The sequence below is a fragment of the Trichechus manatus genome, unplaced genomic scaffold, assembly GCF_000243295.1.
Source record: "Trichechus manatus latirostris isolate Lorelei unplaced genomic scaffold, TriManLat1.0 scaffold00138, whole genome shotgun sequence".
Lineage (NCBI taxonomy): Eukaryota > Metazoa > Chordata > Mammalia > Sirenia > Trichechidae > Trichechus > Trichechus manatus.
The window spans coordinates 7439613-7465662 of NW_004444074.1; the positions used below are offsets into that span (position 1 = coordinate 7439613).

Consider the following 26050-nt stretch of genomic DNA (forward strand, 5'->3'; position numbering starts at 1 on the left):
CTTAAAATTCTCTCTTTATCTTTGGTTTTGGCAAGTTTGATTATAATATGTCTTGGTGACTTTCTTTTGGGATCTACCTTATGTGGGGTTCAATGAGCTTCTTGGATAGATATCTTTTCATCTTTCATGATATCAGGGAAGTTTTCTGCCAACAAATCTTCTGTTATCACCCCCACCCCCACCTCATTCTGGTACTTCAATCGCTTGTAGGTTATTCCTCTTGATAGAGTCCCACATAATTCTTAGGTATTCTGCATTTAAAAAAAATTCTTTTATCTGATTTTTCTTCAAATAAATTGGTGTCATGTGCTTTATCTTCAATCTCACTAATTCTGACTTCCATTGCCTCAATTCTGCTCCTATGACTTTCTGTTGAGTTGTCTAATTCTGAAATTTTATTGTTAATCTTTTGGATTGCAGTTTGCTGTCTCTCTATGGATTCTTGCAGCCTGTTAAATTTTTCATTATGCTCTTGTATAACCTTCTTAAGTGCCTCTGTTGTTTTGTCTGTGTGTTCCTTGGCTTGGTCTGCATTTTGTCTGTTCTCCTTCCTGATCTCTTGAAGAGCTCTATGTATTAATCTTTTGAATTCTACCTCCAGTAATTCTAAGACCTTCTTTTCCTCCAGGAGGTTTCTTCGTTCTTTGTTTTGGTTGCTTAATGAAGTCATCATTGTCTGTCTCTTTATGTGATTTGATATTGACTGTTGTCTCCAAGCCATCAATAGGCTATTTTATTTATTTATTTTATGTTTGCTTACTGTGTCCTATGTTCTTGTTTTGTTTTGTTCTGATATGCCCAAATAGGCTGGTTGTGTGAGGTACTTTGATTATTGGTATATTTGAAGCTGTCACGTCTTGTCATCAGGTGGTTAGAGCTGTTACTAGGTATGTGAGCCTAGGAGTCCATTTACTTTTCGTGTGTGAATTCAGCTCAGGTTTCCATCTCATCATTCACCAAGTGTGTAGTGCAGGCTTTTACCTACAGTCCTAGATGGGCACAGCTGCGTAGGGATGATTGGAGTAGGCACAGGTATATGGCTGCAGTGGGGGGTTATGTGCTGAGCAAGGTAGGGGGCTGATGGCTGCCCCTAAGTGCCTAGGTGGAAGGCATGTCCTTGTTCCCTAGAGCACGTAGGTGGGTGGGTTTTGCAGCCAGACTTTGGGTACCCAATGTTGTTGGCTGTAAGGACTGGGAGGCTCCACTTATTCTTAAACACATGTTGTGGGTGGCTAGGTGGAGTGGGTGGAGCCACCAGTCCTCAGGCCCTTGATGTGGGAGGGTGAGGACTCTGCTTAATGGGCAGGGTGGTGTCAAGTGTCACAAACCTGCCACTCCCCCTTAGCTGTTGCAGTTGAAAATAGGCTTCAGATGTATACCATGTTGTACTGCGTTAATGAGGGCCTATGCTGTTGAAATGGGCCCACATGGGTTTAGGAAGCAGTGAAAGACTTCAAAGTTCAGTGGACGCCTTACGTCTGTGCCTAAGCAAAGGGCTGTGCCTGCCCTGAGTTCCTGGCTTAGGGGAGCCGGCAGATTATTTTTTCCTGTGTGTTAATTTTTTCCCTCTCCTAAACTGGGAGAATGGCTCAGGGCGCATGACGCATGACGGGTTCCACTTCCAGCCCAGGGGGCGCTGCAATCACTGAAGCCAGACCAGGATCAGAGCAGAGCGGGAGGGTGTGGGTAAATGGGAGAGAGGTACTTCCCAGAAGGGGGAAGGTTTTTTTTTTAATCCTTCGTGGTAGGTTAGACGCTTGCACTTAACTTTCACAGATTCAGTGCTGCTTTCCCCTGGTTCTGCAGGCTTGCACAAACTCTCTGCTGCTCGGTTTCTCTCGGTGTGCAAAATGCATCCCAAGCACTACTGTTTGCCTCAGCCTGAGGGCACTGGCCAATCTAGCCTGCAGCGTGCTGCCCAGATCAAGTCAGGCAAATCCTTGCTGCTTTTGAACTTTCTCTCCCTCTCCCTGCCGCTCAGTCAGACGCCTCAACTTTGTCTTTGATGTTCATGGCTCCTAGATTGTTACATATAATCGATTCACTTGTTTTTTCGGGCTTTTGTTGTAAGAGGGACCACAGGAAGCGTTTGACTACTCCACCACCTTGGCCCCACCTCCCAGGCATTTCTTCTTTACCCTGAATTTTTATTTTTAATCTCTGTTTCTGTCTTATTTTCAGTCTCTGGCTCCCTCTTCAGGGGATATAGCTATTGAACAGTGGCCTTTGTTCCATCTCTTTTTGAGGAACTTCATCCGTTCTGTGAAGACATTTCACGGCAAGAGACCATCTTCTGTAAATCATCCAAAGAAGGGTGCTGCTAAGGAGAATTGAGGTCAATCTATCACTTGGCTCACCCTGGGAGTCAGCTGGGCCTGGTGCCCGCACCTTGTTAATATCTGAGTTAGGCTTCAATTTTCCCAACTAAAGATGGGTCCTAACCCTTCCCTGCCTTTGAGATCCAGAGAATGGGGTAGATAAAACTACTTGGGAAAAAGCCCAGAATATTTTGAAACCTTCTGTAAAGTTCTTTGCCTTCACTTAAAAACTCTCAAGCCATAGGACTTAAGTGATGTGGTTTAGAGATCTGTTCAGAGACTGGGGAGCAAATCTTTTTTTAAAAAAATTTAAATATTTATTTTATGTTTATTGAGAATATTCACAGCAAAATATACACCCATTCAACCATTTCTACATGTACAAGTCATTGACATAGGTTACATTCTTCATGTTGTGTCATCATTCATTATCTGTATCCGAATTATTTCACCATTATTAAATTAGATTCCATCTTCCCTAAACTTCTCACCTATGCTTTAGAGTTACTGTTGTCAGTTTTATCTCATATAGGTAATTCTTTTAAAAGGGCTATGCACAGTGTAAACATTCTTTACTAATTGAGCTAAACTGTTGTTTGGTTTAATGATTACTTGAGGGAATAGTTTTGGTTCAGGGTTTAAAGACTATCTCAAAGCATTAGATTCAGGGGTTCTTCCAGTCTCAGTGGGTCCAGTAAGTCTGGATTCCATAAGAATTTTTTTATTGTGTTTTCAGTGAAAGTTTACACAACAAATTAGGTTTCCACTTAACAATTTCTATACACATTGTTCAATGACATTTGTTACATTTTTTACAATGTGTCAACATTTTCATTATTTCCATTCTGGTTTTTCCATTTCCATTCATCTAGTTTCCCTGCCCTCCTTTACCTTCTCATTTTTGTTTTAGGGTAAATGTTGACCATTTGGTCTCATATAGATGGTTTTTTAAAGGAACACAGTTCTTATGGGTGATGTTGCTTATTTTATGTGCCAATGTATTATTTAGCTGATAAATTCTGCCTTAGTCATCTAGTGCTGCTGTAACAGAAATATCACAAGTGGATGGCTTTAACAAGAGAAATTATTTTTCTCACAGTCTATTAGGCTACAAGTCCAAATTCAGGGCATCAGCACCAGGAGAAGAGTTTCTTTCTCTGTTGGCTCTGGAGGAAGGTCCTTGTGATGCATCAGTCTTCCCTTGGTCTGGGAGCATCTCAGCACAGGAACTTCTGGTCCAAAGGACGCACTTTGCCCCCGGCACTGCTTTCTTGGTGATATGAGGTTCCCATGTCTCTCTGCTCGCTTCTCTCTTTTATATCTCAAAAGAGATTGACTTAAGACACTACCTAATCTTGTAGACCTCATCAATATAACTGCCGCTAATCCATCTTATTACATCATAGTGATAGCATTTACTACACATGGGGAAATCACATCAGATGATAAAATGGTAGACAATCATGCAGACAATAGTGGGAATTATGTTTTAGTCAAGTTGACAGATATTTCTGGGGGACACAATTCAATCCACGACAAATTCCATAAGAATTTTGAATTCTGTTCCATTTTTTCCTCCTTTTGATCAGGATCCATCTATTGAGAACCTGGTCAAAGTGTGAGGAACAACTCATAAATGAAGAAAGGACAAGGGTTGAGAGAATCTCTTGGTATAGACAAGATCTGTGAGCTGAGGGCCACGGTCAGGAAATTGTCAGCCAGGGCAGCCATGGAGACCTCTAAGATGCTGGGCAGTGCAATATCATTTTCTTTAAATGTTGTCTTGACCCAGTTTTGAGGCCTTGATTGAAGGCTAGTCCATTCTCCTTGAGCAGCTGATTAAGTTCACTCTCCAACCACTCCCCTTATCAAGTTCTCACTCCTGGGCCACTATACACCCTTGTCCCAGGGCCAGGTACCCAGCAATGAGGGACACCCCTATGCCTCCTGAGTCTGCAGAATTATTCAAAATGCCCAATCCCCAGGAAGCTCATGACACCTAGCTAATGCCCCCTGCTTGCCATACATAAACCCTCTCCTACAATTCCAGCTTGTTGCTGCCTTGTCTCTAGTGCAAATTCCTGTGTGGTCCTGCATCACAGCGTGCTGTGTCCCCCGTCTCTGGGAGCGGTGAGTATAATAAACTTGTTACTTTTCATGGCTCCCCTGACTCCTCTTCCTGGCATCACGCCTGATTTACCATCCCATGAATTTGTTGGAGCAGGCAGGCAGAGGACTGTGGGCAAAGCCAAGACAGGACTGGGCACCTACTGCTGTCTGTATCCTTCTGGGATCAAGCCATGCGTCCATCTCTTTAGAGGTAACTCTGGACCCTGAGGTGGGGGATCACCAGAGGGGACGTTTCTAGTGGAGTTGTGTCATGCTGTAAGATGCACATTCTGAGGTTTCTTGGGTCACACAGGGGTTTAGGGTGTACAAGAATAGCTCAGTTGCTCACTTGTTGGGGCTAGTTGTGTGGAAATGTTTTCCACAGTGAGAGATGAGATGCTAGTGTTAGATCGGTAGGTACATGTACAGATGGACAGATTAATGGTTCCTCCCACAGAGCAGAATTTCTGGTGCTCTGATACAGCAGTTCTGACCACATAAGGTGATGTCACAGCATCCTGGCAGCACAAGAAACATTTAAGCCACACTCCGGTAAGAAGGACCATGACATCACCTTGCTCAGGGGAAATGATAACCAGTGAGAGGGAAGCCATTGTATTGGTTTCCATTACAAAGCACCACAAACTGGGTGGTTTAAAACATCAGAAATTTATTGTCTTATAGTTCTAGAGACTAGAAGTTCAAGATCAAAGTGTCAGCAGTGTTGGTTCTGAGGGAGAATCTGTTCTATGCCTCGCTCCTAGCTTCTGGGGACTCCTGGTAATTCTTGGCTTTCCATGGCTTGCAGCCGCATGAGTCCGATCTCTGCCTCTGTTGTCACATGGTCGTCTTCCCTCTGTGTGTCTTTCCTTCTTTTATAAGGACACCACTAATTGGATTAGGATTAGGACCCATGCTACTTCAGTATGACTGCATGTTAACTGGCAACATCTACAAAAACCTTATTTCCAAACCAGGTCACATTCACAGGTACCAGGGATTAGGACTTCAACATATCTTTTTGGGGGACACAATTCAATCCATAACAGTTACCAAGAGGCCAAGTTTAGGTGATTCCTTCTATCAAGAGAAGATCTACCTATGAACTGCACCATCACATTTTCTCTCCCACAGAGCAGAAGTTTCTCATTTTTTTCACAAGTGTTTAGATTGAACAGATGTAACATATATGATTGTAACACAGAGTCCTGAGTAGCCCAAGCCATGTTTAACCCGGACCTCAGTGGACAGAATACAACTGGGGAAGCCTGGGCTATGGGCATGACAAGAGCAGCAAGGTCAGCCTTTCAATCACTGTTTCATTCATCAAATATTCACAAGCCCCTACAACATGCCATCACTGGGCTTGATTTTGGGTAATAGACATGAAAACGCATCAAATAATGGGGTGTCTATATAGATTAGGTGGAAATCCTGGGGGTGTAGTGGTTAAGAGCTATGGCTGCTAACCAAAAGACCGACAGTTCGAATCGACCAAGTTCTCCTTGGAGACTGTATAGGGCAGTTCTACTCTGTCCTATAGGGCTGCTATGAGTCAGAATCGACTTGTTGGCAATGAGTCAATGGGTTATATAGATTAGGAGACTTAAATGTTTTTATTTTTTGACCCAGGATATCCACAGCTAGGAAAATATCCTATGGAAATAACCCCATTTATGGAGAAAGTTTTGTGCATATAGATGTTTGGTACAGTTTATTCATCACAATTAAAAATTGGAATCAATCCAAATGTACTACAACAGTACATGATAATAGTAATGCATTAGGGGGACCGTTGAGTAAATTAGGTAGCTCTTACAAACACTAGGATGACTGAGAAAAGTCTTACAATGTTATGTATAAAGGAAAAAAAATACAAAATCACATTTATTTTATGACTACAATAGTATCCCCACTCACACACACAGTAAAAAGAAGGAAAAAAGCAAGTAAGCAAACAAACAGAACTCTCATAAGCCTAGAAAAAAGTGCACTTGAAAGAAATAAACCAAAAGGTTAATAGTGGTTATGTCTGGGTGTTAGAATTTTTTCTACCTTCAAGGAAAGAAATTGTACTCAGTTTATGCCTCGGAATCCATATATGCCACAATAAGATGGTAAGCATGTAGAGGAAAACCCCACAAAGCCTTACTTGCATTTGTCCTGCTGCCTTTCCAGCTTCCACATACTAAACCGGTTTTTGTTCTTTCCTGTATTTTACACGTCTTTAAAATTAGCTGTTACTATTTTGGGGGGCAATCTACAGCACATATTAGAAATCATGTAAAAACAATTTGAATTAAAAACACCAATAACATTACTCTTTCTCTCCTCTCTCCCTGGCTTGGGATTAGACCCTGTGAAAATGTTATGCCTGAGCTGCAGCAGCCATCTTATTACCACAAGGTGAAGAGCACAAAGAAGAAAAGTCAACAAAATGATGGGAGCAGAGGAAATAGTTTGAGAAGCCCAAGTCCTTGACGACATCGTCGAGCTGCCAGACAAACCCTGGGAATGCCCGTCTCTGGACCTGACGATAAGAAAACAGTAAGTGTTCCAACTGTTAACTCTGAATCTCTAGGGAAATGGGATTTTTGAGGAAAGAGGACTTCATTTTTTAGTTTCTTTACTAGTCCAGTTTTAAAGGGCTAATTATTACTATAAGAGGTGAACATACCATCATTTATTTAATTGTAGTTCATCTTTTAATTGTTATAAATAAGCTGTGACGAATACTTTTGTGCATTCCACTTTCTTCACACATGTGTTTCTATATATATATATATAGGTCATATCTCTGGCAGAATGCCTTGCTAGTTGAAGGGTAAGAATATTTTAAGACTCTTCATTCATGGTATCCCCCATTTTTAGATTCCTCACCTGGGCTAACTCAGGGACTCAACGAATGTGTGAGGAATGAGCCAATGTCTGAAAGCCGGACCTCTATCTCACTTTCCTGGTAGTCGAGGCTCCCGCAATTCTACTCACTTCATCTGGATTGTGGTTTTACCTTGGGTTGTACTTCTCAAAACTCCAGGGCATTATCACCAATGTCTCATCTATGTCATTGGAACACTGGGGATGATATGAGAAGGTTCAGTTCTGTGGGAGAAATACTTTATTGACAGGTCTGTTCTTGTGAGAAGGAATCAGCTAAGCGGTCTCAGGGTGACACAAACATCTCACCTCCTCTCACTGTGGAAACCATTTCCCCATCAAGTGAGCAACCAACCTATTCTTGCAAAGAGTCTGAACCCGTGTAGTGACTCAAAGTTTTCCTGGTATATGCAACTCAGCATGACACCAACACCATGTTTTAAATTTTCCTCTCTGGTCTCCCCAAGTTTCCATCTCCTAATGCCCCAAGGGTGCCTATAAAGAGAAGAGGTGGCTTAGACCCCCAGAAGGAGCCAACAGTTTCAAGCCTCCAGGTCCTAACTCTACTTAGCCACCGGTGAGCTCCACTCTACCTGCCCAGCATCATAGAGATCCCAGGGGCTTCCCTCACCATCCTGCTCCTCGCTGCAGCCCTCTGCTCCCGGACATCCTCTGCCTCATGTGAGCCTGTCCTCCTGTCTGCCTTCCTTTTGCTCTTGTCTGCCACTCTTTGACGGTGCCTTGGACGCAGTGCCAAAGTCTGTGGCTTGAGGCCCTCCAAGTAGAAACTTCACAGGAATTTCAGAGACTTTCCTGAGCAAAATTTTTCTTCTCAAGGAGTTTTATTTTAGCAATCCTATTTTCCAGTTCTGGGAGGCAAGGTGGGGATATGTCCCATTTTATGGATGGGAAAATGGAGGCCCAACCGAGAGTTTGACAAGATGTGGAATCTGGGTCCGACTGGCTCCCAGTGATGTGATCAATGACAGACTCACTTTGGCTTTCCTTATGAATTTCAGATAAAACTCCCCAAAGAGAAATAGAACAAGTAAGTTCTTCAGAAAATAAATTTCCTGTAGAGAGAGACATAGAGATCCAAAACCAAGATAGGCAGAGAATGAGAAACACTAAAAGAGAGAAAGACATAGAAATAAAAATGTCAAGGAAGAGAAGAAATGCCAACTGCCTTCTGGATCCCTTTGTCTCCACATCCCCACCTTTGAGCAATTCTTGCTGACCCTCAAATGAAGGGACCAGGAGCAGCTGCCTTGCCTTTTCTTCTGAACAATGACTTGGGATCTTTCAGTCCTATTTCTCACAGTGACTCAGGCTCATTCTGTCCCTTCCTCCACAGTTGGTGCCGACACCCCTACTGCCTGCTGCTTCTCCTATACCTTCCGGCAGATTCAGCGCAATTTTGTGAACGACTATTATGAGACCAGCAGCCAGTGCTCCAAGCCTGCTGTCATGTAAGGGCCAGTCCTCCTGCTATTCCTGGGAAGAGACAGGGAGGGTTCAGGGTAGGGAGCAACTCTTTGAGGTCCATCACGGTGCAGGACATCAAGGGGAGGCCCCTGCATTGTTTTCTGACCTGGTCTGGGTCCTACAGAGAGTCCTGGAGGAACTCCTCCTGGGTAGAGGTAAGAAAGGAGGGAAAATGACAGCAGGAGGTAGGCTTTCTGAGGGGACCCTGATATGAGACACTCAGGGAAGGCCTGAGAATCCTGAGGAGAAATTTTATGAACATGTAACAGGCCCTGAGATGTCTGGGTCAGAGAAGGATGGAGGAGCCACGGTGGCCCAGGATTCCTCAGTATTTAATCCTTTCCCCCCTCTCCACAGCTTCCTAACCAAAAGGGGCCGGCAGATCTCTGCCAACCCCAGTGATGCCTGGGTTCAGGAATACATCACCGACCTGGAGCTGAATGCCTGAGTGGAAGCAAGGACGGCGTTAAGAGGAAGCTGTTACATCTGAGGACAGATTGGAAAGCAGACCTCTGAGCGAGGACAGTGACCCTGCAACCCCGGAAGCTACCTCACCTATGGGTTGCCACCCCCTAGGCCACACTCTAGGACCCTCCTTAACTTTTAGTTTGTGTATTTTATTTAATATTTGCAATTTATTTCCACTGTTGAATTGTGTTATGTAATAAATGTTTTCTTTGACATCCTCTGCGTTCCCCTTCAATCTTCTCATATTCCATATGGGGGCCAATGAGTGTGATTAGCTTTCTCTTGGCAGAAATTTACCAAATAATATAAAACACCAAATACTTATTGAATGATTCTTCCCAGCACTGTGTTTTGACATATTGAAGGCACTGATATAAAAGGTAAACTAACATTTTCCTGGTGATGATACTATTGATTTTGTATTCCCAACTAATCAGAACCATGGGCTGAGAGGAATACTGGGGGAAGAGCGGGGAAAAATGAAGAAGGACAGAAACCAGAGGAAAAGGATTGAGTACAACTATCAAAATTGACTTGAGTGCAACAGGTGTGGTTTGGTTTTATACTGGTATCAAACGTTTCCTTGGAGATACTTTCCTGGAAAGTTGAAACTGACACTTTATTTTATAAACAAATCATAATTGATGTGCTGTAGGAAAAACTTCTACTTGACTGAATACCAAGATGAAGCATACTGTGGTGTCTATTTACGAGCGTAAGTTCATTTTCATAAATCAAGCTTTCCTCAGATTGACGGCTAACATTTGTTGAGGACTTACAAGGCGCTGGGTTCAGTGTCAAGTGCTTATATTAGTTAAGGTTGAGCTAATATAAGCCATGGTCTAGCAAGGATGCTCTACCTGGCAGTTGACTGTGAACGTTGGTCAACTTCCCTGTTGTTCTGAACTCTGTTTTCTGGGAGAATGTTTTCCATGGCTGTATCTGAGGTGAAGCTTGGGGACTAGGGTACCCATAGTTAGCAAATGAAAATACAGGATTGATTTTCTAGTATAAATGTGTCACATAAAATATTTGGGACGTACTTACACAAGAAATTGTACACTGTTTTATTTGAAATTCATATTTGATGGGGTATCCTGTATTTTATCTGGTAACCCTTTGTGGGAGAAATATCTGTTATAAAGGCTGTATATTTCTTGCTGGGGATGCATGGATGGATTGGCTTAAATGGACAGAAATGCTTTTCAACCTTGAATTCACATTAGAATCACTCAGGGAGCTTTTAAAAGCTCCAGTGTCAGGACTTCACCTCTGAAGTTACTAATTTAATTGGACTTAGGCAGGAGCCTTGGTGGTGCAGTGGTTAAGAGCTTGACTGCTAACCAAAAGGTTGGCAGTTTGAATCCACCAGCTGTTCCTTGGAAACCTATGGGGCAGTTCTACTTTGTCCTATAGGGCTGCTATGAGTCAGAATCAACTCGACGGCAACGGGTTGTTTTGGTTAGGCAGTAGCTGGGCATTAGTAATTTTAAAACTCCCCAGGTGATATTAATGTGCAGCCAAGTTTGAGAATCACTGCTGAGGTTCAGTCCTATGCTGCTTTGGCCAGCCTTGGGGTTTCATAAGCAATACAACTTCCTTGTTTTGAAGGCCTCGAATATATTTTCTTATGGTCACTTACACTGGATGGTATATCAGGTCAGGATTCTGATACACCCAATGTATGTATTAGTTATATATATGTGTGTGTACATATTGGTTTTACACACACACACACATATGTGAATGATATGTTTTACATATCTACATGTGGAGATACACATATACATACATATATACATATGGAGCACTGGTGGCACAGTGGTTAAGAGCTATGGCTGCTAACCAAAAGGTCGACAGTTTGAATCCACCATTCGCTTCTTGGAAAGCCTATGGGGCAGTTCTGTTACGTCCTATATATATATATGTATATATATATACGTGTGTGTGTGTGTCTGTGTGCGTGCAATAAAGATTTATTGTAAGGAATTGGTTCATGTGATTTTGGGGGCTGGCAAATCTGAAATCCATAGGACAGTCTGACAGGCTGGAAACTCAGGCAGGAATTGATGCTGCAGTCTTGAGGCAGAATTTCTTCTTCTCTGGCAAACCTGAGTTTTTGCTCTTAAGGCCTTCCAACTGATTGGATGAGGCCCATCCACATTATCAAGGGTAACTTCCTTTACTCAAAGTCAATTGATTGTAGATGTTAACCACATCTATAGGATACCTTCACAGCAACACCTAGATTAGTGTTTGACTAAATAGCTGGCCTAGCCAAGTCGACACATAAAACTAACCATTACAGGTGGTTAAGCAGGAACAGAAAAACTGTCAAATCACAGTGTTGCTTCAAGAACTGGGTTGGGAACATGGGTCTACCAGGACAGTGAGCTGTGGTCATTCCCTTCCCCACCTCACCCCTCTGCCATTTTAGTGACTTCTAGCTCCACATCGCCCTCTGCTGGTGAAACAATGCCTCAGATGTGGAAGTTATGATTAGCTCCCTGCCTCAGACTGCATCCCAGCTGCTCCTTCACGAGAAACAGATGGTTCAGTTTGTCAACAAGATAAATATTTAGTAGGAGGAGCCTGAGGAGGGGGGTGGTTCTGGCTGCTTCTGGGCCCCACTTTTATGGCCTGCCTAGTCTTCCACCTTCCCATTTCTGCTTGCACCATTTTAGACTGTAGTGAAGAATTCTGCTTTTCCAACCCTGCAAGCTTCAGATTAGTGGATTCTTAAATGGCTTCGTTTGCAGGCAGCAAGCAGAAAGGACCCCTATTAAGAAAACTTTCTTATTTTTATTTTTCTTCTCTGCTATCTGACAAGCCAGTTTCAATGGACCTTACTGAATGATGCAATCTCCAACTTCCTGAGTTTTCCTTTTTGATGCAGCCTTGGTATGCAGATGGCCTTAGTAAAAATTTATAACAGGCCATGAGGGTAACCAGTTGTGCTAGATACAGGTGTCCTCACTGACTTTGACCTTAGCTTGTGCTCTCAGCCAATTCTATTTCTGGGGGCCTGTTATTTGCAAAAGGAGCCCTGGTGGTCCAGTGGTTAAAGCACCCAGCTGCTTACGGAAAGATTGGCAGTTTGAATCCACCAGCCACTCCGCAGGAGAAAAAGCCTGGCGATTGCTCTGCTTTTGTAAAAACTACAGCCTAGGGAACCCTATGGGGCAGTTCTACCCTGTCCTATAGAGTTGATAGAAGTCGAACTCTACTTGATGGCAACAGGTTTAATGGGCTACTTGCAAAACTGCAGTCTGTATCAATTAGCTATGTTTTTAGTTATAAGTATCAGAAAAGCTGACTCATTCTGGCTTAAATGATAAAGGGAACTTATTAGCTAACATAACTGAAGCTTCAAGAGGTAGAATTAGCTTCAGGCAAAACTTGACCCTGTGGTCCTTATGTCTTACCATAAACTGTGTTCCTTTCGGACTTTCTGATCTCCCTCCAATTTGAAAGCTTTATCCATGACTAGTTACTTTAATGATAAGATAGCTTCCAGAAACTTCCAGCACAATGTGAATCCTTATTTATTTCCACTAGGGAAGAGAAAGTCTGTATCTCCGTATCTGGAGTGAAGAGCTTCAGGTCCACTTTCATAGGTGCATCTTAGGTTGGGAGTCCACCTCTTGACCTAGGGCTCAGCCAGCTATGGCCTGTGTGCCAAATTTGACCCACTGTCTATTTTTGTATGGCCCACAAGCTAAGAATTTTTTAATGATTGAAAAAAATCAAAAGAAGAATATTTTGAAACACATGAAAATTGTATGAAATTCAAGTTTTAGTGTCCATAAAAACAGTTTTATTGGAAGATGGCCAGGCTCGTTGGTTTTTGCATTGCTATGGCTGTTTTTGGAGCCCTGGTGGTGCAGTGGTTAAGAGCTCGGCTGCTAACCAAAAGGCTGGCATTTCGAATCCACCAGCTGCTCCTTGGAAACCCTGTGGGGCAGTTCTGCTCTGTCCTATAGGGTCGCTGTGAGTCGGAATCGACTCCATGACAGTGGGTTTATGGCTGTTTTCACACTACAACAGCAAGGTTGAGTGAGTAGTTGTGACAATGACTGTATGACCAACAAAACTTAAAGTGTTGCTGTTTGGCCCTTTACAGAACCTCTCTTAGTTATTGTGTCTAGGGGAATGGATTCACTGATTCATTTGAGTCAATCAATATTTATAACAAGTGTCATTGATGGGCTCAGAACCACACCAACTACAAACCCATTGTCATCGAGTCCATTCCGACTCATGGCGACCCTATAGGACAGAGTAGAACTGCCCCATAGGGTTTCCAAGGCTGTAAGTCTTTACGGAAGCAGACTTACAAACTACAAGACGGGGTAATTTTCCAAATGATCGTTTCAAAGTTTCTTTAACTGGGAAAGAAAAAGAATAGATGTTGATGACCAAACAAGTATTTATCAAATGTGTATGACTTTCTTATATTAATTTTTCTTTATTTGTGAAGAATATTTGTTTGTGGTTTATATTACACCATATATATATCTTTTCCCCCAAATTTGGGAAACCATCTGGACTTCCCTCTTATGTGCCAGTATCTTGGAGATTTCCGTCTGTACTAAACCTTCCAGAATTACATTATTGATTTGTAAAGAATTTTGATTCGGTTATGTCCTGTTGTCCCACAGATGATGGCTACTTCCCCAATCTGAGGCTAAATTACCAGTAAGGACTTTACATTTTTAACTAAGTCACCGACAACTGGGGCCAGATAATCCTTTCAAGGCATTCTACATAAAGAAAGGGGAAGGAGAGGGAATTGTCAGCATTGCAAATGCCTAGCGCAGTGGCTTCCACCTTTGTGGGGGAAAGGTCATTACTTCTCATCTTCTTTAAGCCCAGTCAAGGGGTTTCAAGAGGGGAACTTATAAAAACTGAAAGTTTCTTCTAGCAAAGTGACTCATTTTCCAATTGGATATCTGTTTTTGCAGTGAACTTGTTGCTTTGCCTGAGTCAATTTGAGCAGGGAAAAAGAAAACAGGAGATAAGAGGCAGGGTGTATCTGGGTGGTGTTAACGGTTAATGTGCTTGGCTGGCTGCTAACCGAAAGGCTGAAGATTTGAGTCTACTCAGAGGTGTCTCAGAAGAAAGACCTGGCAATCTACTTCCAAAAAATTAGCCACTGAAAACCCTATGGAGCACAGTTCTACTCTGACACACATGAGGTCGCCATGAGTTGGGGTCAACTCAATAGCAACTGTTTTTTTTAAAAGCACAATGCATAATTCTTAAGAAAGCTTGAGTTATGAAGAAAAAACTTGAGCGCATGAATATAAATCAAGAAAGTTTCACCTTTTTGGTTCACTTAAATCACGAATTTACCTAGTGCATATACGTTATACGGAGCCCTGGTGGTGCAGTGGTTAAGTGCCCAGCTGCTAACCAAAAGTTAGCAGTTCGAATCCACCAGCTGCAACTTGGAAACCCTGTGGGGCAGTTCTGCTGTGTCCTATAGGGTTGCTATGAGTCGGAATCAACTCAACGGCAACGGGTATGGGTATACATTACACACTAGGTCTATAATATTTTATAAAACAACCATTGTTTTATAAAATAACATTTCATTTTTAACTTCTATGAATACGTAGATACAGGTATTATTGCCATTTTCTTTCCCCCGACTTCCTGTCTTCAGATTTTTCTACTGTTTGCCCTTAATGTTTTTTTCCAATTGGAGATCCTGGACGTTGTCACAAAACAAAAACCAATTTCAAGGCTGGTTTACTTTAAAAAAACAAAGCAAGACAAAACTTTTTTTAAATTTCATACAGCTGAACACAGAAACAGTATATAACATTTTATAAATATTTGTTGGCTGATAGCTTTGGTACAATGTCCTCTGTTGTTGTAGTTACGTGCCATCGAGTCAGTTCTGACTCATAGTGACTCTATGTGCAACAGAACGAAACACTGCCCGTTCCTGCGCCATCCTCACACTCTTTGCTGTGCTTGAGCCCATTGTTGCAGCCACTGTGTCAAAAGCTAAACGCAACCAATCACTTCCATACTGAGTGTGTGTCACCCTGTGTATCTAAGGGGGCAGAGGGAAGGGTGGTCAACGAAGTGACGTGGGAGCTCTCCCAGCAAACTGTTAACAACACATGGAAATACATTACAAAATTTAAATAGTCTAAATAAATTAAAATTTAGGTCAATAAGAGCCCCATAGTGTGATTGCTTGGCAACCAGCCCATAGAAGTGGCTTCCTAGTAACCAGTTTCTTGCTGCTTTCAGGTCACTCAGGGATTCAACTCCGAGGTCAATGATGTACTCCTGGATCAGGACTCAGCAGGGTTGGTGCAGACGTGCTGGCCTCTTTGTTTTGGAAGCTATGGAGAGGAGCTGAGTTAAAAAAATTAGCAGGGGAATTCCTGGTACTTCACTGCCCACCCCATCCCCTGTCTGCCTTGGGAAGCTCAGGGTCTGTCCACTTTCTCAGGAATACTCTCCCAACCTCAGATCCCCAGACCTTTCCTCAATGACTTAGGGAGTCTCCTCAGGCAACCTCCCCATACAGTTACCTCCTCCTCTCTTCCATCTTCCCTGGGGCAGCTCCTCCCTGGCTTCCTACAGGCCCCATGCCAGGAGAGGAAGCACCTCTCCCTGTGTCCTGCCACACGATAGGACCAGAGGTCTGAGTTTCCTCGATGGCCCTCATCCACTGCTGGTGCCCTTGCAGGCTGCTTCCTGCTCCAAGTCCTGCCGCTCTGTCCCTACATGTCCTGCCTGTCCCCAGACTAGCCCTCAAGAGAACTAGCCCTCACATAACTCTGAGTGCTGGTCTCATAACAGTCATCTACCAGGGATCCACCGGAGGGCACAGAAGAAGCAGCAGATGCTTGGGGGACCTGTCGCCAGCTGTGAGCAAAGGGGCAACGTTTTCCTTTTTCAATGGAACAAGCGAACCAGCTCCTTCTGCCCAGTGTTAAAGTCAGGAGAAAGTAGATGGGGATGGCAGTGTTTAGGAGTAAGGACTGGGGGATGAGGAGGACTGGGAGGAAGTTGTGAATTACTTGTTGCACTGTTTTCCCCACCTCTGCCTGTCTTTTTCTTGTTTAATCTTAGATTTGGTCTCCATCTCCCTCTGCAGGGAATGCAGCACATTGAACAGTCTGCCTCTGTTTCCCAGTTCTATCTAAGGAACTTAATCTAGTTTAAGAAGAGATTTTTTCCAGCAAGAAACCATTTCTGTAAGTCACCTATGGGTGGAGCGCTGGGGTAGAGGTGAGGTGGGTTTATTATTCAGCTGACCACTGGGACACGGTTCTGCCTTTTGTTGAAAACCCACTTGATTTTCCCATCCCCAAAATAGGGCAGACCCCTACCCTGCCTTCCAGATATACAAAATAGAAAGCCAACTTTTTTGGAAAGAAAAATCTCCTGGACAGATACCCCGGAGCATTTTGAAAACCCCTTGTGAAGTTCTCTGTTTTACTTGGGCATCTCTAGCCTCAGGTCCCTGCATGGTGAAATGGTCTGTGCTAGTCTACTAACTTTTAAAGGTTGGTGGTTTGAACCCACCCAGTGGCACTGTGGAAGAAAGGCCTGGCGATCTGCTTCCTTAAAGATTGCAGCCAAGAAAACCCTACAGAGCTCAGTTCTACTCTGAAACACATGGGGTTACCATGAGTCAGAATTGACTCCATGGCAACGGGTTTTTGATTTGGTAACTCTGTCCCTAGGACTTTGGTGATATTGCCTGACCCCAGCCAGTGAGTGGGAGGACAAGAGCAAAGGAGAGAAGGGAGGACAGACTTATGAGAAGAGGCCTGGGAACAGAGGGTGTGGCGAGGAGGAGAGTGATGGCTGAAGAATGTGGGCAGAGCAGATGGGGGCTGGGCTCTTACTGTAGCCAGGCTCCTTCTGGGTTCCCAGCAACATCCCTTGCATCTTCACTGGACCATGGGAAGATGGAAACTGGGGGTGAGGAAAGAGGAAATTTTAAGCACAGTAGTGTCTTGCTGATCTGTACATGCAAGAAGGGTCTTGGGTAACCACAGCGTTCGGGGTATTTGCAAGAATAGTTCAACTTCTCACTTGACTGGGGCTGTTAATGGGGAAGTGGTTTCCACAGCAAGAGGAGGTGAGATGTTTGTGTCAGCCTGGGACCACACTTCACTGGTTCCATCTCTCTAAACCTCTGCAGTCATAGTTTCCCCTGGGCAAAGCAGAAACTTCTGATGTTATTCCACAGCTGTTCTAACTGCATAGATATGACATGGTGTTGATAGCATGAGTCTTGAGCAGCAAGACCCAGCTTGAACCACACCAGGTGGACAGAACGGTATCGGCAAAGCCTGAGCTATGGAAGTGATGCGAATGGAGCCAGCCTTTCAGATACATGCTCATTCAAGACAGATTCATCCAGGGCCTCCAATGTACACTAAGCAAAGGACACAAAGATGTGTTAGATATGCTAGCTAATATGGCTCAAGAACCTTAAAAGTTTACAGAGGTGGCTCTGGCTTCTTACCCTTTGAAAGCCCAAGAAAGCCCAAGTCTAGGAATGGATTCCTATGTAAATAAATTCACATGTGGAAAAAAGTTTATGCATGGGAACATTCGGTCTCCAGCATATTTATAGCAATTTGAAATCAAACTTAGTTTACATAGCTTACAATGTGGAAATGCATAAGGAAATTATGGTGTGTTCAGTTGATTGAATATTAGCCAGCCTTATAGAAACAATGTAATGACTTGGGAAGTGCTTATGTTTTAATGATAAGTTTTAAAAAACTCAAGATGCACATTGTCTTATTCTAATCAGGACCCATTCCAGTAGCTGGGGGTGTGGTCAGTATCATATAATTACAACATCAACAACAAAAACAAACCCATTGCCACCAAGTCGATTCCAACTCATAGCAACCCTATAGGACAGAGTAGAACTGCCCCATAGGGTTTCCAAGGTTTCAAACTGCCAACCTTTTTGGTTAGCAGCCGTAGCACTTAACCATTGTGCCACCAGGGCAGGTAGCCAAATTTTGGACACTCGTTCCAGGAAAACGGAGGAATAGAAGAAGCAAGCATGTGATATCCTCTGTCGTTACCCCTTTGTCCATCCAACACTAAAGGACTCCCTTCTCTCCCCCAATATGGACAATCTCAATGGACTACTCATTATTCTGAGAGTTCCCTCATTTTCCCCTTCCCTAGTCTTCTGCTAATATAAAGGAGGGTGGGAGGTGATCGTGGTAGGGCCAGTTCTGCCACTTCTTAGTATGTTTTGGAGTGGCTGTGTAGCCCCTTTCTGGCAGTTACTTTTACACTGTGAAGAGCTTAATGCCTCTTTAGCCACAGACTTTTTTTTAAAATTGTAGTGCTCTAAGTGGAAGTTTATAATTCAACGTAGTCTCTCATACAAAAATTTTATGCATATGTTGTTATATGACCCTAGTTGCTCTCCCCATACTGTGACAGCACACTCCTCCTTTCCACCCTGGATTTCCCGTGTCCATTTAACCAGCTCCTGACCCTCTCTGCCTTCTCATCTTGCCTCTGGACAGAAACGGCCCATTTAGTCTCATGTATTTCCTTGAGCTAAGAAGCACACTCTTCACGAGTATCATTTTATGTCCCGTAGTCCAGTCTAATCTTTGTCTGAAGAGTTGGCCTTGGGAATGGTTTTAGTTTTGGGCTAACAGAGAGGCTTGGGGCCATGTCTTTTGGGGTCCCTCCAGTCTCAATCAAACCATTAAGTCTGGTCTTTTTACTACAATTTGAGTTCTGCACCCCACTTTTCTCCTGCTGCATCAGGGACTTTCTGTTCTGTTCTCTGTTGGGGTAGTCATTGGTGGTAGCCAGGCACCATCTAGTTCTTCTGGTCTCAACCTGATGGAGTCTCTGGTTTACGTGGTCCTTTCTGTCTCTTGGGCTAATACTTTCCTTGTATCTTGGTGTCCTTCATTCTCCTTTGCTCCAGGTGGGTTGGGACAAATTGATGCATCTTAGATGGCTGCTTGCTAGCTTTTAAGACCTCAGACGCCACTCACCAAAGTGGGATGTAGAACATTTTCTTAATAAACTTTGTTATGCCAGTTGACCTAGATGTCCCCTGAAACCATGGTCCCCAGACCCTCACCCCTGCTACTCTGTCCCTTGAAGTGTTTGGTTGTATTCAGGAAACTTCTTAGCTTTCGTTTAGTCCAGTTGTGCTGACTTCCCCTGTAGTGTGTGTTGTCCTTCCCTTCACCTAAGATGATTCTTGTCTACCCTTTAGCTAATGAATAGCCCTCTCCCTCCCTCTCCACCCTCTTAACCATCAAAGAATGTTTTCTGTGTTTAAACCTTTTCTTGAGTTCTTATAATAGTGGTCTCATAAAATAGTTGTCCTTTTGCGACTGACTAATTTCACTCAGCATAATGCCTTCCAGATTCCTCCATGTTATAAGATGTTTCACGGATTCATCGTTCTTCTTTATTGTTGTGTGGTATTCCATTGTAGCCACAGATTTTGGCAATAGTCATTTATAGGGCAATAGGAAATACGCATGTCAGCATCTTTTTAAAAATGAAGGACTCATAGTTTCTGATGTTAGAAAGCAAAGGAGAAGAAATGCTCATCGCACAAGAAGAGTTAACCTGTGTCATTGCTGATTCAGACTCATGGTGACCCCAAGTGTTTCAGAGTAGAACTGTACTCTGTAGTTTTCAGTGGCTGTGCGTGTCACTAAGTGGATTCGAACTGCCAAACTTTCGGTTAACAGCCAAGTACAAACTGTTTGCACGACTCAGAGACCTATGAAAAGGGTTAGTGCCCCTCAGATGGCAAGAAAAAAGATCAATACGAAAAAGATAAACGCATTATAGAGGAAACATGTTTTTCCTGCCCAGCATCTATATTACAGTTTTCCTGATATTGAAATCCCAAATTTCCTCTGGGAAGCCACTCTTCTCTACAGTTCTCAGAATTCAAATTTATGTGAAATTCATCCAACCCACAGATGCAGGTATGAGCCTTGATTAATTTGAATAAACCAGTGAAACCCGTCTCCGCAGCGATCGGTTAGGAATTGTGTTCCTGAATTAAGTTAGTCAAATCCAAAAGAACCAATGGGAGCGCAAGCCTCTTTTCCCTGATGAAAATGAACAAGGATTCATATAGCAATGAAGGTACCAACAGCCATCCTGGGACCCTTTCACATGGAAGGGAGATCAGAAAGAGAAAAACTGATTAATTTATACCCGACCTCCCTGAAGCCAGAGTCACCTTTGTGCCCTTCAGTCTTAGGGCCACAAGATTTATTTATTCAAGCTTCTTTGAGTTAGTGTGCAGATACAAATCTCTGTATATCTCAGGATGGTGGAAGTTTCAAGGAGGAAACAAAACAACACCACCTATGTGGATGAATTTCACATAAATTTTGAATTCTGAGAATTGTAGGGAAGAGTGCTTTCCAGAGGAAATTTGGGGTTCCGATATCAGGAAGACTGTAATATAGATACTGGGCAGGAAAACCATGTTTTCACTATAATGCATTTGTCTTTTTCCTATAGATTTTTTCTCTTGCCATCCGTTGGTGTTACCTCCTAATAAACTTTCTCTCTCTTTTTGACTTGGAGTACGCTTCATTGGTTTGACTGCTCCAGGGCACGGACCCTAATCGGGCGACAGTATTGAGGCCTGTGCTAACCAAAAAGCCGTTGCTGTTGAGTCAATTCTGACTCAAAGTGACCCTAGAGGCCTGTGCTAGGAAGCTCATATTCCCAAACCAGATTCCATAGAGTTGATTCTGACTCATGATAACCCCGTGTGTGTCAGAGTAAAACTGTGCTCCATAGGGTCTTCAGAATGGCTGATTTTTCAGAACTAGATCACAGGCCTTTCTTCTGAGGTGGCCTTAGGTGGACTGGAACTGCCAACCTTTGGTTAGCAACTGAGTGTGCTAACTGTTTGCACCATTCTGCACATTCCCAACCCTAGTTAAAATGCAGAATGTATGACTTGACAAGCTCTGCTTCTGGTGATCTAGCCTATGCAACTGATCAGAAAAAAATCAGTCAGAAGCCTATGATCATTAGCAGGAAGTTATATTGCCAAAGAAACCAGAAGACCTGCCCCAAACAGCTCTTGACCACTCAAAGCCTGTAGCAAACCCCAGGCTCTTAACTCACACCGACAGGAAGTAGGTAGCCCCCAGGAAAGGGATCCTTCCCAATGTACATCTCGGATGTGTCTAGGGAGGATATTCCCTAGGGAGGAGAGCTAGGAACTACCGGGGCTGACCAAGGATCTCGATCAAGTCTCAGACTCTGAAATGCCTATGTTCTGCACATTTACTAGACTCCCAGAGGGCTAGGCTAGTGGTGAAAAGCACAGTCTCTGTGAGATAAAAGATGTGACTCAAGCAAGCGTGGCGACTCTGGTAAAGGTGGTGATTTGAATAAGATAAATTACAACCTAATCCTGCCTCATTAACATCACAGTTTAGGATTACAATGCATAACAAAATGGAGGATAATTGCATCAGATCACAAAATGGGGGATAACCACACAATGCTGGAAATCATAGTCTAGCCAAATTCACACATATTTTGGGGGATACAGTTCAATCCATGACAGTGTGGAATGGAGGGAAGTTGAGAGAGATTGAAGGTGGGCTACCACAGTTACATTCACTTTACACTGGAGGCATATTCCAGAACATTGGAACAGATGAATATTTTGTAAATCAAATCATAATTTGCATGCTCTAGGAAAATTCACTACTTGAATGGATACCGTTAAGAAGACTATTTATATCACATATTTATGATAAATCAAAGTTTCTGAATAATAATTGCTAACTTTTTTAGACTTATTCTAGGCTGAGTGCTTTATATGCATTGTCCATTTAATCCTCACAGTGCAATAGTACAGCATTAAAAAAAAACAAACCAAACCCATCGCTGTTGAGTGGATTCTGGCTCACAGTGACCCTACAGGACATGGCAGAACTGTCCCACGGGGTTTCCAAGGCTGAAATTTTTACAGAAGCACATCACCAGGTCTTTTCTCCCATGGAGCCACTGGGGGGTTCAAACCACTGACCTTTTGGTTAGCAGCCTAGTGCTTAACCATTGCGCCACCAGGGCTCCTTACAGGTGCTATACCAAACCAAAAAACCAAACCTATTGCCATCAAGTTGATTCTGACTCATAGCAACACTATTGAAAAGAGTAGAACTGCCCCATAGGGTTTCCAAGGAGCAAACTGCCGACCTTTTGGTTAGCAGACGAGCTCTTAACCACTGCACCACCAGGACCTCTACAGTACTATTGATATTCCCATACAACAGAAGAGTTAACCAGAGCTCAGAGAGGTTAAGTAATTTGGCCAAGATCACACAGCAGGTAAATGGTACAATTAAGTTCCAAAACTAAGACACACATCTTCCTATTCTTTGCCTATTATTCTCTTCTGGCTTTGCCAGAAGAACAAAATCAAACTCAATGCTGGTTTACTTTTTAAAAAAAGCATCTTTATTATTCAGTGCATCCAATGCTTATTTGTCAGTCTGGTGGCTTTGGCACAATGTCTGCCTAGAATAAGCCAATGACAGTCACTCAATTCTTACCAATCACACTATGAATGAAAGGGGAGGATGGGGTGGTGGAGACGGTGTCCTGGTTTATATCAGAGCAAACCAGTCACAAACACAGTTCCATATTGAAAATAAATTACAAAAATTAAATAGTATAAATAAACTAAAAGTTAACAAGAGTCACAGAGTGTGGTTGGCCATTAGCCATAGCAGAGGTGTATCTAAGGTATGGCAGGTAGGGCGCATGCTCTGGGTGCCACTTGGGGGTGGACGGGCGCCAATGAGCAGTATGTATTGGCCATCACAGTTTCTACTATCAGCTATGAGAGATCATTCAGCAATTTAAAACTAATTGCCATAGGTGTCATTTTCCGTAGATACGCCGGTGATAGGAGAGGTAGCTGTGGAGGTTGCAGGGATGTTTCTGAGGTTCAGGCCCTTCTCTCCAGTCTGTCCACAGAGGTCACTGGGCTCCTTGCAGCACTCAGTTCCAGGTCAGTGACGTATTCCTGGACCCAGGCCTCACTGGGGTTGGCACAGACCTGCCGGTTTCTTTTGGTTAGGAAGCTGTGGAGAGAGGTCGAAAGATTAAACACGAGGAATTCAGCAGGGGAATCTTGGGTCCATTGTGGCCCCTTCATCCTTATCTGTCCTGGGCAGCACAGGGCCTGCCCACTTCCTCAGGGATCCTCTGCCTATTTCAGTCTAGAAGCTTCTCTCAGAGGCTCTTGGGGGCTCCTTAGAGGCTCCAGCTGTGCCTCCTTCTTCCCCCTCTTCCCTCTGGGCTGGGGCAGCCCTCCCTAACTCTGTAAGTCCCTGGCCAGATCAGGACCACCTCAGAGACTGGCTTTGTCCTGCACATTTTCTAGACTCCTAGAAGGCTGAGCTTTCTCAGATGGCTCCTCTGGTTTTTGTGTACCCTTGGAGATGCTCCCCACCCCAGGCCTTCCCTTGTCCCCCCAGAAGTGGACAGGAAGACTAGTACTTACATGATGCCAGGCTTGGAGCACTGACTGCTGGTCTCATAATAGGCAGCTATAAATTTGCGCGGAATCTGCCGGGGGGCATAGGAGAAGCAGCAGGCAGTCGGAGTGTCGGCACCAACTGTGGAAGAAGGAGCAGAATGAGCCTGAGTCACAGTTCAGAAGAAAAGGCAAGGCAGCTTCTCCTGACCCCTGACAGGGTGAGGAAGACGCCGGGGAAGACAGCCTCGTTGAAGGATTGGGGTTGCGGTATGAGGTCCTTGGAAGGCATTTGGGCCTTTTTTCCCTGAAACGTCCCTGATTCTTTCTTTGTTTCTGTCAGTATTCTTCTTTCTCTTTGAGTCTTCGTTCTGACTCTATTATTTTTTTTTTTACTCCTTTTGACTTTATTTTGGCTCTTTATGTGATCCAGATATCCAAGTAGAATATTCTCTTATCTCATTTCCATTCAGGGAATTTTATCAGAGTCAAGAGGTCATACCCCAGCCAAAGAGAAACCTTGGGCATCTCTCATAAGACACTCAAGGGACAGAAGTCTTGGGAAGACCTAGGGCAAATTAGTGGATGGATGACACCACTAGGAAGTAACCAATCCTGGATTCTGCTCCTTGCAAAACTCATTTATTTAGGGTGCCATTTTGCTATCTGTAAAATGGGACTGTAACTCCTCTATGCCACCCTGATCCTCACATCTGGAGACCACACTCTGTGACTCTTGTTAACTTTAATTTATTTATACTATTTAATTTTTGTAATTTATTTTCAATATGGAATTGTGTTTGTGACTTGTTTGCTCCGAGACAAACCAGGACACCATCTCCACCACCCCACCCTCCCCTTTCATTCATAGCGTGATTGGTAAGAATTGAGTGACTGTCATCGGCTTATTCTAGGCAGACATTGTGCTAAGACTCCCTTATAACAATGAAAATAAAAGCATTGAACAAACAGACTGAGATGTTTTGTAACCCTTTAAGAAGTTTTCTACTTTCTCTTGGGGCTGTCAAGCCACGAGTAAAGATTGATGTGGTCTCGCTGTGGCCAGGGAGGGAGACAGCTGAAAGAACACACAGACTCACCTGGTGAAGAGAAGACCTGGGCACAGAGGGCCACGATGCAGAGGAGGAGGGCAAGGGCAGCCACAGGGACCTTCATGGTGCTGAGCAGGGACAGGAGAGTGGGTCCGAGTATCAGCAGAGTGGAGTTGGGACTGGTCTATTCACCACCACTGGCTCCTTCTGAAGTCTGAAGCCATCTCCTCTTCTCTTTATAGGCAGCCCTGGCTAATGGGAAATGGAAATTGGGTGCAAGGGAGGAAATTTTTAAGCTTAGTGGTGCTGTCATACTGAGTGTTGTGCAACGCAGGGCCCCAGGAGACCACAGGGCTCAAGATATCCAAGAATAGCATCTCTGAGCTAGAAGTCTCAGGCCTCCAGTCATAACTTGTTCTGGTTTCTTTTAGGGAAATTTTGCTCGTGAGTGGGAGGAAAGGGGTGTGTGTCAACCCAGGGCTATTCTTAGCCAGACCCTTCTCATAACCACTGATCTATTCATGAACTCTCCAGTCCCTTTCTTCCCTCAGAGCTGAAACTTCTGTGCTTCCTCAACCGCTCTAACCACATGGAGGGGGCAGATGTGATGGTGCTGTGCGGCATGGCCAAAGCCTTCCCTAGATGGAAGGCACTGGGTTGGGAATCCCATGCTAGAGGAACAGGAAGAAAGTCATGTTTCAGTCATTCATTCATTCATCAAACAGTCCCTGAGTGACTAGGGGCACTGGGTTAAGCATTGATTGAGGATCATAAGGATAAAAATATTAGACGTGGATGTTCATATGTATCAGGAGCCTAAAAATATTTGCACCCACTAACCTAAAAGAAACCTTTCTAGGAAAAATTTCTGTGGAAACGAACCCATATATAGAGGCATCTTCAAACATAAAGACATCTGACCCAGTTTCATTTATAACTAAAATATGGAAACCTAAATTTTCCTCTGTCAAGGAATGATAAAGCCAATTACTCTATATCCACCAGATTGTTTATAATTAAGCTCTTAAAATTAATGAAGTGAATGGCATAAATATACTGATAGCATAAATTATTTTAAAAAGCAAGATGGAAAATTGTACAAGTTATACAAGAGGAAGAATTCTACAAATACATATGTGTACATACACATAGATATATTCCAGCTGCCATTGAGTTGACTCCGACTCATGGCAACCGCACGTGTGCCAGAGTAGAACTGTTCT

At 43.5% G+C, this 26050-nt stretch overlaps 2 protein-coding genes across 2 annotated transcripts; one reads left to right on the plus strand and one right to left on the minus strand.

The window, feature by feature from the left end:
• Positions 1 to 7784: 7784 nt before the first annotated feature.
• On the plus strand, positions 7785 to 9302 carry LOC101340395 (C-C motif chemokine 3-like). Its single transcript, XM_023739701.1, has 4 exons — positions 7785 to 7795; positions 7906 to 7985; positions 8659 to 8773; positions 9147 to 9302. The coding sequence occupies exons 1-4, from the start codon at positions 7785 to 7787 to the stop codon at positions 9235 to 9237; spliced, it is 297 nt and encodes a 98-aa protein (XP_023595469.1). The 3' UTR covers positions 9238 to 9302.
• A 13379-nt stretch (positions 9303 to 22681) lies between these two features.
• LOC101340657 (C-C motif chemokine 3-like) lies at positions 22682 to 25266 on the minus strand. The gene is made up of 3 exons (XM_004385465.2): positions 24876 to 25266; positions 23803 to 23917; positions 22682 to 23380 (listed from the first exon to the last, which is right to left on the minus strand). Exons 1-3 carry the CDS (start codon positions 24949 to 24951, stop codon positions 23245 to 23247), a joined length of 327 nt encoding a protein of 108 aa, XP_004385522.1. The 5' UTR covers positions 24952 to 25266; the 3' UTR covers positions 22682 to 23244.
• Between the last annotated feature and the right edge of the window lie 784 nt (positions 25267 to 26050).

Excerpts from the sequence above, each read along its gene's own strand:
- LOC101340395 (XM_023739701.1), top strand. Across the intron at positions 7,986-8,658 it reads CCGGACATCCTCTGCCTCAT|TTGGTGCCGACACCCCTACT; the intron begins GTGAGCCTGTCC and ends CTTCCTCCACAG. Across the intron at positions 8,774-9,146 it reads TGCTCCAAGCCTGCTGTCAT|CTTCCTAACCAAAAGGGGCC; the intron begins GTAAGGGCCAGT and ends CCCTCTCCACAG.
- LOC101340657 (XM_004385465.2), bottom strand. The coding sequence starts at position 24,951 with ATGAAGGTCCCTGTGGCTGCCCTTGCCCTCCTCCTCTGCATCGTGGCC. Across the intron at positions 23,918-24,875 it reads CCAGGTCTTCTCTTCACCAG|TTGGTGCCGACACTCCGACT; the intron begins GTGAGTCTGTGT and ends CTTCTTCCACAG. Across the intron at positions 23,381-23,802 it reads TGCTCCAAGCCTGGCATCAT|CTTCCTAACCAAAAGAAACC; the intron begins GTAAGTACTAGT and ends CTCTCTCCACAG.